Source organism: Nelusetta ayraudi, unplaced genomic scaffold, assembly GCF_046127955.1.
Source record: "Nelusetta ayraudi isolate G7.1 ecotype Tasmania unplaced genomic scaffold, CSIRO-AGI_Nayr_v1 ptg000019l, whole genome shotgun sequence".
Lineage (NCBI taxonomy): Eukaryota > Metazoa > Chordata > Actinopteri > Tetraodontiformes > Monacanthidae > Nelusetta > Nelusetta ayraudi.
In genome coordinates, this window is record NW_027466069.1 from 5,125,001 (window position 1) to 5,134,537 (window position 9,537).

At 47.5% G+C, this 9,537-nt stretch overlaps 1 protein-coding gene across 2 annotated transcripts in view; it reads left to right on the forward strand.

Moving 5' to 3' along the window:
• Positions 1 to 8,753, forward strand: part of prex1 (phosphatidylinositol-3,4,5-trisphosphate-dependent Rac exchange factor 1) — a 74,669-nt gene extending 65,916 nt beyond the window's left edge. Inside the window, exons 32-41 of one of the 2 annotated variants that reach the window (XM_076026564.1) lie at positions 487 to 704; positions 1,460 to 1,562; positions 2,538 to 2,681; positions 3,666 to 3,780; positions 4,292 to 4,358; positions 4,526 to 4,570; positions 5,226 to 5,401; positions 5,538 to 5,640; positions 6,256 to 6,323; positions 6,420 to 8,753. In XM_076026564.1, coding sequence (XP_075882679.1) covers positions 487 to 704; positions 1,460 to 1,562; positions 2,538 to 2,681; positions 3,666 to 3,780; positions 4,292 to 4,358; positions 4,526 to 4,570; positions 5,226 to 5,401; positions 5,538 to 5,640; positions 6,256 to 6,323; positions 6,420 to 6,462 — 1,082 coding nt within the window. In that variant the 3' untranslated portion in view covers positions 6,463 to 8,753. The remainder of the gene's footprint in view (positions 1 to 486; positions 705 to 1,459; positions 1,563 to 2,537; positions 2,682 to 3,665; positions 3,781 to 4,291; positions 4,359 to 4,525; positions 4,571 to 5,225; positions 5,402 to 5,537; positions 5,641 to 6,255; positions 6,324 to 6,419) is intronic. The other variant, XM_076026565.1, reaches the window with a different exon arrangement.
• Positions 8,754 to 9,537: the final 784 nt, after the last annotated feature.

A 9,537-nucleotide genomic window follows, 5' to 3' on the forward strand; every position in this document is an offset into this window, starting at 1 on the left:
CTTCATTTTCGTAACGGACAGGATGATGAAATCCTCGTATCGCCGCCTCGACACATCTGTGCTCTCTGAACACTCGGAGATGAACCAGATGTTTGTGCAGCTTCGACGGTGATTAAACAGTTGCGACGTCTCGATTTTCCCCGCTATTGCTTTTCCTCCTCCTCCTCCTCCTCCTCCTCCTCCTGCTCCTCCTCTCCGGGGTCGGGCCTCTAACGCAGGCCGAGTCCGGCTGGCGTCTGCACGCGGGACGCCTCCGGCCGCTTTGATCTGCCGCACGGTGGCAGATGGATCTGGTTAAAGGGGGAGATGATGTCCTGGCAGGGTTGGGGAGGGAACCTAATGGAATAAAGCGTCGGGATACGTGTGACGTTGACGTCTGCGTGGAACTCGCGTCTCTTCTTGCCGCAATCAAACCTCTCCTTTTTAAAAAAAAAAAAAAAAAAAAACTTTTTTTTTTTTCCTTTTCCCCTCCTTCCAACCACCCAGACACGTCGCTGCAGCTGCGGCGGGACGTGATCTTCTGCCAGGCGGTGACCGGCGCCGTGTGCACGCTGGCCGAGCAGGTCCTGGCGGCGCTGCGCTCGCGCTTCAACAACGCCGGCGAGTACCAGGAGGACGGCAAGGAGACCAGCCGCAAGTGGCTGGAGCAGATCTCCGTCATCGGCGCGCTGCTGCACTTCCAGTCCTCGCTAGCGCCACACGTGGTGAGCGGAGGGTTTTTTGTTTGCTTTGTTTTTCCTCCCGTCTGTTTAGAATTCGAAAACTTTTTTTTTTTACAATCGAGCCGAATAAAGTTGGAAGCAAAACTCAAGCAGGTCTTAGGTCCACCTTTAGCCAGACCATCAGAGCAAAGACTGCACGAATAGATGGGTGGAGTCACGTGACTTCACCCACTGGTTTGCGAATTCGGCGAGATGGGTTTCACTCTCGGCGCTGTCCTGCATCTCCAGTTCGTTTTAAAAACCGAAAGATTTTATATTTGCATGTGTGGGCGGTGCCTGAGCTGAGCAGTGATGCCTACCTGTCAACTAAACTGTAACCACGCCCACAACTTTATGGCTTTTTTTTTACTTGAAATTAGACCATTTAAAGCAGGCATGCCCAAAGTCTGGCCCACGGGCCAAATCCGGCCCGTCAACTGATTTTAAGTGGCCCGCGGCTTTCCTCGGAATTCTTCAAAAACAATCGGGAGCCCCACTGCTGGTCGCCCCCCCCACCCTCCCATAAGCAAATTCACAGATAATACAATTGCAAGTCTCTTTGCAACCATTCCTGGCGGCACCCACTGGCCAAACGATAGAATGCAGTTGTTTTTTTTTCCGGCACTTCCTCATCGCCCTCTTTTTAAAACCCCAAAGCTCCACCCATCTCACCATCTCTATACAGTCAATGGATGCTACCAGTTTCCCGCCACAACTCTCACGCCCTGATTTCCCCTCTTTCTCGCTCCTTCCAACAGAAAGAGGAGCGGACGATGCTGGAAGACACCAAGACGGCCCTGTCGGACCTGGACAAAGTCACCGTGTTCTTCAGGCAACTGGAGGACGAGTGTCTCGTCGCAAGTAAGACCCCCCCCGGCCATTCAAGCCGTGCTGCGAGCGATCGGGCAGCTGCGCGCTTTGGCTGAATGAGGCTCCATTATGCCGGCTGCACGGCGGCTATTGAGGGCCGCTGCGGATCTGGTCTCCCTGGGAGTGAATGGGGAGCTAAAACAACACAATAATGGCGCCGTAAATCATGTTAAGTGCGGGCTGAGCCTCGTCCTTGTTGTCCTTGTCATCCAGATGAGGACCCCCCCCCCCCAACCCCACCCCTGACAAGCTGTGACGGCCTTCATTTAAACTTTAGTGCTGCGCTGAGATGCATCAAGCGGCACAAGGACGGTGAAAAGCCGCCGCGCGTCACGTTCGCCCTCCGTGAACGGTTTCGTCTGCGCCACATTTAGGAATAAACACCTCCTGCGCGAGCGCATATCAAAACGATGAAGCTGCGCTTGTGCCTGAAGCCCTCTGAGTATCTGTCTGAGATCTGAGGGCGCCGCCAGCTCCGAAAAAAAAAAAAAAATCCCCTGCAGCCAGCAAGGTACAAAGACTGAGCGAACAGCCAGTTCTCCTCAATATGGTTAGCAGAGACTCGACCACATGCATTTCCAATTGTAGGAGCAGGAGGAGGAGCTATCAAAGAAGTGCCGATAGGCTTCTGAGAGTGTTTGTTGTGGTTCGCAGTGCAGTGCATTATGCGTTTATGTGCCTGATGCACTCAGACTGGCACAGAAAGGTTCGTCGAATCGATTGGGTAATAGCGTCTTGAGGAGACTGGGAGCCGCACCGAGCTGTGAAAGCGCGGCGGTTGCACAGCATTATGGGACTGTAGAGAACCGCTCTGCCCCCCGGAGGTCCCTCTGAGAAAATAACAACACAATCAGGGGTTTGTTTCTGTTGGTTTCACGCAAATGATGAGGACATTTTTCCCCGAGTGCTTGATTCTGCTCTTGGTTAACTTGTTTCCTGTCTCTCTTCCTCTCGCTGTATGTGCAGACACTCCAGTGTGCTACCAGGTGGACGGCAGTCGGCAGGCCCTGAAAATCACCCTCTACCTGGACAGCTGCCTCTTCAGCGAGCTGCCCAGCCGGCTGCAGAACGGCGGCAGCCTCAAGCTCCACACGGTCCTCTTCACCAGGGGTGAGAACCGCCGGGGACCCCGGAGGGAGAGAAACCAGGGAACCCGGGCAAACAGCCGTGCTGCACTCGGCCCTCCGCCTCTGAGAAATATTACTTCCAAACATGGTTATAGTCCTTTTGTAGGCGCGATAAAAAAAAAAATAATAATAATATTATATTAATATTAATATTAAAAAATAAATCGATTTTCAACTCTAAATGCACCCTCTCGCAGGTCCGACTCCCGCCTTTCATGTAAAGCGCCTCTTCGGCTCCTCTCACCCCTTCATCAGTCTCAGCTGGCCCGCCGTAGATGGAAGGCATTAAATCAGGCCTGTCCGCCAAAGCAGCCGCTCCTTTTCCATCGACGCTTGCCAGCAAAAAAAAAACAAAAAAAAAAAACCCTCGTGAGGTCCGCGAACAGCCCGTGAGGGTTGGTGATCTGTGGAGAAATACCGCCACCTACTGGACGTAGCCTGTAGGTTACGTGGCACCTTGTGATATTGGAAGTAGTGTCTTCAATCGCATCCTCAAAATATTTCAATGTGATTTTTTTTTTTATGCTGCTCTTTATGTGAGAGGAATGTTTAAACTTAGGAGGTTTTTGGAAATATAAAATTTGCTGGAAATGACATTTAATGGTTTTAGTTCAGACCCTGTGATGAACTGGCAACCCTGAGCACAGGAAGACACGGTTATTGAAGATGGGTGGATGGACGGATTTTTAGTTGAATGTGATATAATTTTAACGATGTTGTCCCAGTAAATAGTTTGATATATTCCTGAAAATCAGCCTGTCGTGACATCATCAAGGGAACTTGCCAACGAGTTTCTCCTCCTGCTCGGTTCCCTCACAGCACCAATATCTGCAGGAGATCTGAGATATTTTAATATTTTTTCAGTTCTTGGGATGAAAAATAAGCAATAGATAATAATTGAAAAGCACAATATTATTACAATAAAGACTTGAAGTCTCTGAAGTGTTTCCTGTCTGCGCTCCTGCAGCCCTGGAGCGTCCGGAGGGCGTCGCCCAGCAGGACTACGTGGCCATGGAGGAGTTCCAGCAGCGCACCAACGCCTTCTCGCTGGAGAAGGTCAAGGCCTACTACCGCAGACTCAGGTACGCAGAGCCGGCCCCGTCCCGCAGCTCCCACTCTGGCACCCTGGATACATTTCACCTTTTTAAAAGGGGACGTTCACCCCCCTCGCTGCGTGTCGCCTCATCGAGCGGAAGAACACACTTCAACTGCACTTTCACTTTTTCCTTTTGAAAGACACAGCCAAGGTCTGGGATGTTTCAAAGGTGAGAGCCGCGTCGTTAATCAGCAGCTCGGCGGACGTTCTCAAGGTCTCAGCCCGAGTTTGCGCAACGCTCTGTGGGAACTTTGTGGAGCGAATTGGAATCGCAACCCACGGACCTGTGCGGCATCAATAAGAGATGAAACGCCGAGTGGCGGCAGATGCATATTCCATAAAGTTGAAGTGGTGTAGATGCTCGATGAGTCAGCCCTCGCACAGAGCTATGAGTAAGAGGGGAGAGAATAACAAAAAGAAAGAAATATATGTACACTGTGTCGATGTTCCGAAGCAGTTTTTCAGACTGAAATAGATCCGCTGTCTTGTCCCAACAGAGCTTTCTATTTGGAGAAGTCCAACCTCCCCACGGACTCCAACACCACAGCCATGAAGATCGACCAGGTAAATATACATTCATCGCCCTGCACTTATCGCAACGCTGCTTCTTTTTCTTTCTTTTTTTTTCTTTTTTTTTTTTTTTTTGCCAAAGCGACCCACCTTCCATGTACTGCTGTAACATAAGAACCATGTCTGTATCGTGTTGTGCTTGAATGTAAATGCAAGCGCAGATACTGGGCCTTGAAGTTAGAGACCTTCAGCCGAGCATTTCAAAAGTAAGACCGAGTGGGGGAAACTCCCAGTAGCTTGTCATGACCCCCCCCCGACTCCCCAAATTAACTCCCACTAACCAGATTAGAAACCGTTTTAATACATGAGGGACACTAGTGTCCCGAACTGACCATAGCCAAACTAGCTTCTAGTGATTCCAATGGAATAAACAGTAGTTGGAGTTTAACCGCAAACGCTCAACGATTTTTTTTCATGTTTTTCCTTTAAAGGTCCAGTGTGTCAAATTTTGAAGGAAGCCTGTTTTGTATTTAGGGCACTGGCAGGTGGGCCTCCTTGAAAACTAGCTAACAACTAGCAGGAGCTAACAACTAGCAAGACCCTTTTTGTATGTTCTTATATGCATGAGAACCGTTTTGAGGGTAGGAAAACCAAATTACTTTTATAGGACTGTGAGTTTACACTCTTCTTAATCTATTTATGTTCAGGATGTTAAGCTTTTACGGATATTTTACACACTGGACCTTTAATTCAGCAACGTCAGCTTGAATTAACATGAATCTTGTGTGTTGAATATAAAGTGTGTGCAAAAAATGGATGCATGCAGCCATAGATGAGAACTGACCTGCACTTGCCAGCCCAGCATTCATCCCTCTCTCTCTCTCTCTCTCTCTCTCTCTCCCTACCTCCTCTCCACCGCAGCTGCTGCGACCCCTCAACACGCTGGACGACCTCTGCCGCCTCATGCAGTCGTACGTCAACGTGCGCCCCGGCGCCCAGGGCCACCCGTCGGGCGTCAGCGTGCTGTCCGTGTCCTCGGAGCTGTGCAACCGCCTGGGCGCCTGCCACGTCACAATGTGTGGCACCGGCATGCAGAGGTCAGCTGGAAACCGCCCGCGTTGTTCTGTCACAGCCACTCCGTCACCGTCGTCGGGGTTGTTGGTGGCGATAGCAAAGGCGTTAGCGCGTGTCGGCACTCACCTATTTATTTTTTTTTGGTGCTCTGGCCTGCAGATGCACCCTGAGCGTGACGCTGGAGCAGGCGATGATCTTGGCCAGGAACCACGGGCTCCTGCCGCGCTGCATTATGCAGACGATGGACATCATGCGCAAACAGGTAACCAGTCCGTCAGAGATCCCACTAAGAGGTCCTCATGACCTCCACCTCAAGGTCTTTGCTCTGCTTCCTCTGATTGGCCCCGTTAAATATGGTAATAACCTCACAGTGCTGTTGATTCAGTCTGAAGCATTGATGTATGATGAGAACTGGATGCTGGACTGGCAATATGGGGGCGGTACGATTTTTATTCCAGTGGCCATTCGAGGTACTGCAGCAAAATAAATCCCATGGGCCCAAAAAGCATTTTTCCCATGGACCTTTAAAAGACTGTGACCTGAAACAGGATTCATAGCAAATCTTTCTATTGTAGATTTTTCAGTTATGGTCTTTTAGTCGCCAGAAAATCACCAGGAAGGAGTTTATTGCCAGCGTGACGTCGTGACGTCGTACGTGCTGCTGTGTCTCAGCTCGTTCTGATTGGCTGACGTGTCTGTAAAAGACTTTCTCCAGAATCGCTCTGATTGGCCAAATAGATTATGTGACTTTGACCAGTCAGGTTTGAAGATGGAGGGTCAGACAGTGAGACACGAAACAATGTGACAGCGAAGCTGATTCACACCTCAAATACCAGTGGTCGGAACTCCTGACAGATTTTCTTTTTCCTTGTCCCAGGGAGCAAGAGTTGAACTTTCTGCTAAAAACCTCAAGGTAATGGACCAGATACCTCCGTCATTCCCAAGGTAGGACACCACACACTCTTCACCTTCTTCTTCTGCCTGAGCTCATACACGAAGCGTCGTCCCCATCTTAATTAAGTGTCTCTTTTTATCCAACAGGCTCTTCAAGCTTTGTCTGCCACCCTCAGATGGAGAACTTTAAAAAAAACAAACAAAAAAACCCCCACAAATAAACAGCAACAAACAACGCACCACTTCAGGATACTGGTCGGACAAAAGGGTGAAAAGCAAAAAAGTGCAGCGGGGGGCAACACGAGAGGTGACAACAACAGAGTGTGCGTCCGAGTCGCACCGCCGGTCCCTTTGGCCTGATCACACAGCGATCACTCCGCCTCAGAGCGCTCAGCGTAACAAGCCAACTTAAACTGGACTGTCATGACAACTTCTGACAGCTGGGGGGCGGAACTGAAGCCACAGAGACTCTCTGAGCAAAACTGGGAACAAAGCTGACATCACGACATTTGGTGCGAAAACAAAAAAAAAAAGAAAGAAAGAAAAAAAAATGAAAAAGGAGGGTGCTGGTTCAAGTTCTCATTAACATCCATGGTGATTTGATTTTTGCTCACGCCTGCCTGAGCCTGAGTCTCGTTAACTGGATTAACCAAACTACCTGTAGCCAGCTGTCATCCTAAAAGCAGATCTTTTCCACATTGTTTCTTGTTGCTGTTGCTGTTGTCGTCATTGTCGTTGCGTGTGGGCCTCGGACTGCAAAACTCTCAAAGCTGCGATCTGTCCCCTCCGCCTGCTGCCCCCCGACCACCAGGGGGCGCTCAAGCCTTCGGACCCTTGACGCAGGAGATGGTCGACAGGGAGGAGAGAGAGAGAGAGAGAGAGGGAGGGAAAGAGAGAGAGAGAGAGAGAGAGAGAGAGAGGGAGGGATGGAAGTAGGGATGGGAGGGACGGTCGATCGAGAGAGAGAGAGAACGAGAAAGAGAGAGAGAGACGCCTGATTGGTTGTTGGTGAGGCTGCTTCTCCTCCTCCAGCCTGCCGTATGTGGTTTCTGTGCAATTTACTGTAGGTCTAGTGTGAGTACTGTATTACTGCACTATATGAAGGATAGTTATTATTATTTATTGTGTCCGGAAGGAGCATCCACCCCCCCCCACTCCTCACCCCCCTTCACTTATACTATATCAGGTATTAAAAAAAAAAGAATCGAAAAGCATTCCAGCCTAAGTATTGAACAGTATTTAAAGGACCAGTGGCATGCCATTGTTTTAGACACACCTGCCTGCATTTTATTTATGTGTATTGACTTTTATCACGTCAGGGAGAGTTTCATTAATCTTCAGGTAGAAGAAGAAGGAAGGCAGAGAGGAGCAGAGGACGAAACAAAAAAAGAACTGCCGCAGAACGATACGGGGCTCTTTGCCAACAGGTTGAGACGTTTGAACTGTCTTTGAAATATTAATATATTGATAGCAGACGTGCTAGTCGAGGGCTCGGCCTTCTGTTAACCAAGACATTGTTTTTTGTTTTTTTTTAACTGGTTCTTACATTGTCTCGGGAGGACTTTATTTTCTGTATTGATATTAAACTAAGCACAACGATTGGTCTCTTCCCCCTCCCCCCCACCTCCAAGTTGCAGTTTTAGCAAAAAGTACTGTAAGCAGATTGCGAATGATGTGAGCAAAAGGGATTTAGGGACGGAGGGAGGGACGCAAACAGGCATTTTACGAGTATTTTAATTTCTTGTACGTGCAAACTGTAACATTGCCAGAGACGAAGACAGGCAGGAGAGGAGTTAAAGTGGATTATTTTTTAATATACAAGAATTTTCTTCTTATTTTTTTTTCCTTCCAATTCTTGACTGTACGTTTGAAAAGAAGCTGCTTTCCCCACTGCTGACTGTAACCTCACTGACAACTTTGCTGTCCTCGACTGTTATAAAGGTTCTGACACGCGTTTCTCGAAATCTGTCCTGACATGCTGCATTCATCAGGCGGATCGGCCCTTTTTTTTTTTTTTTTTTTTTTTATTATTACATGCAGACGATGAGCACCCTGGAACAGCCTGCGGGCCTCCCTCAGGACCAGCGTCGCCACTGTAACATTTGCAAGATGGAAAACATGGGTCACTTTGTTTTTGTTTTTTTGGTCCTTTTATAATCTTGCCTCACCGAAGGAAAACAAGAAAAAAAGTATTTTTGCAGCTTCAACGCTTTGATTGCTCTAAAGGCAGGGATATTTCTAAATGCACGTCAGCCGGGTCTCGGCGACCTGATGGCTGCAGCATGTTGGTGTAGCCGGACAACCGTACATGTTACTGGTAACACGTCTATTTACATTATTCTAATGTTTTGTTGTATATACTTTATTTGCAATTTTTATGTTGCTTGAAAATAACTGTACAAAGCATCTTTGTCGAATCTTTCTAAAATTATAATTGTAAATGCCGTCTTAACAAGATAGTAAATAAAATGTTGAAAATAACACCGGTTGTGTTTCTGTGCTGTCGGTCAACTCCCTGAAGGACGACTGCCCCGCCCTTGGAGAAGAAAGGTATAGGCTTTAGCAGCTAAAGCCTATACCTTTTTTCAAAATCAGCCCTCCGTGATGTCACAGAGGGCATTAGTCGTAACACCCCAGGCCAGGTGTTAGCCTTGCCCTCCCCACCTTGATTTCATCTCATTAAACATGTGGAAGGTCACCGGTTGTTAGCAGGGAGGTAAGAACCAGCACTTTTTGCAGGGAAGCTGTTAACAGAGGGTATATATGTATTTATGTATTTGTATATATATGTATATATACATACTGTACATATTTTATACATATATATATATATATGTATATATATATATATATATATATATATATATATAAATTTGTGTGTATTTATGTATATATATATGTGTGTATATGTATATATGTAATTTTTTTTATGTATATATGTATGTAGATATATGTATGTACACACACACACACACATATATATATGTGTATATATATATATATGTTTGATGTTGTCATGTTCCATGTGGTCAAGCTGAGCCTAAATGCAACCAGAAGAATTGACGTGGATTCCTTTATTTCAGTCCATTGACTTGTAACGCTGCTTCAAGTTGCTCTCTGCCACTAACCTGATTCACTCTATCTTGCCCCCTTTCAGAGGAAACAGCTCTCTATATGACAGCCATGGAGTACTTTGACGAGGCACTACAGTGATGATGATGATGATGATGATGATGGATAATTACTGTTATTGTTTTTTGGGGGT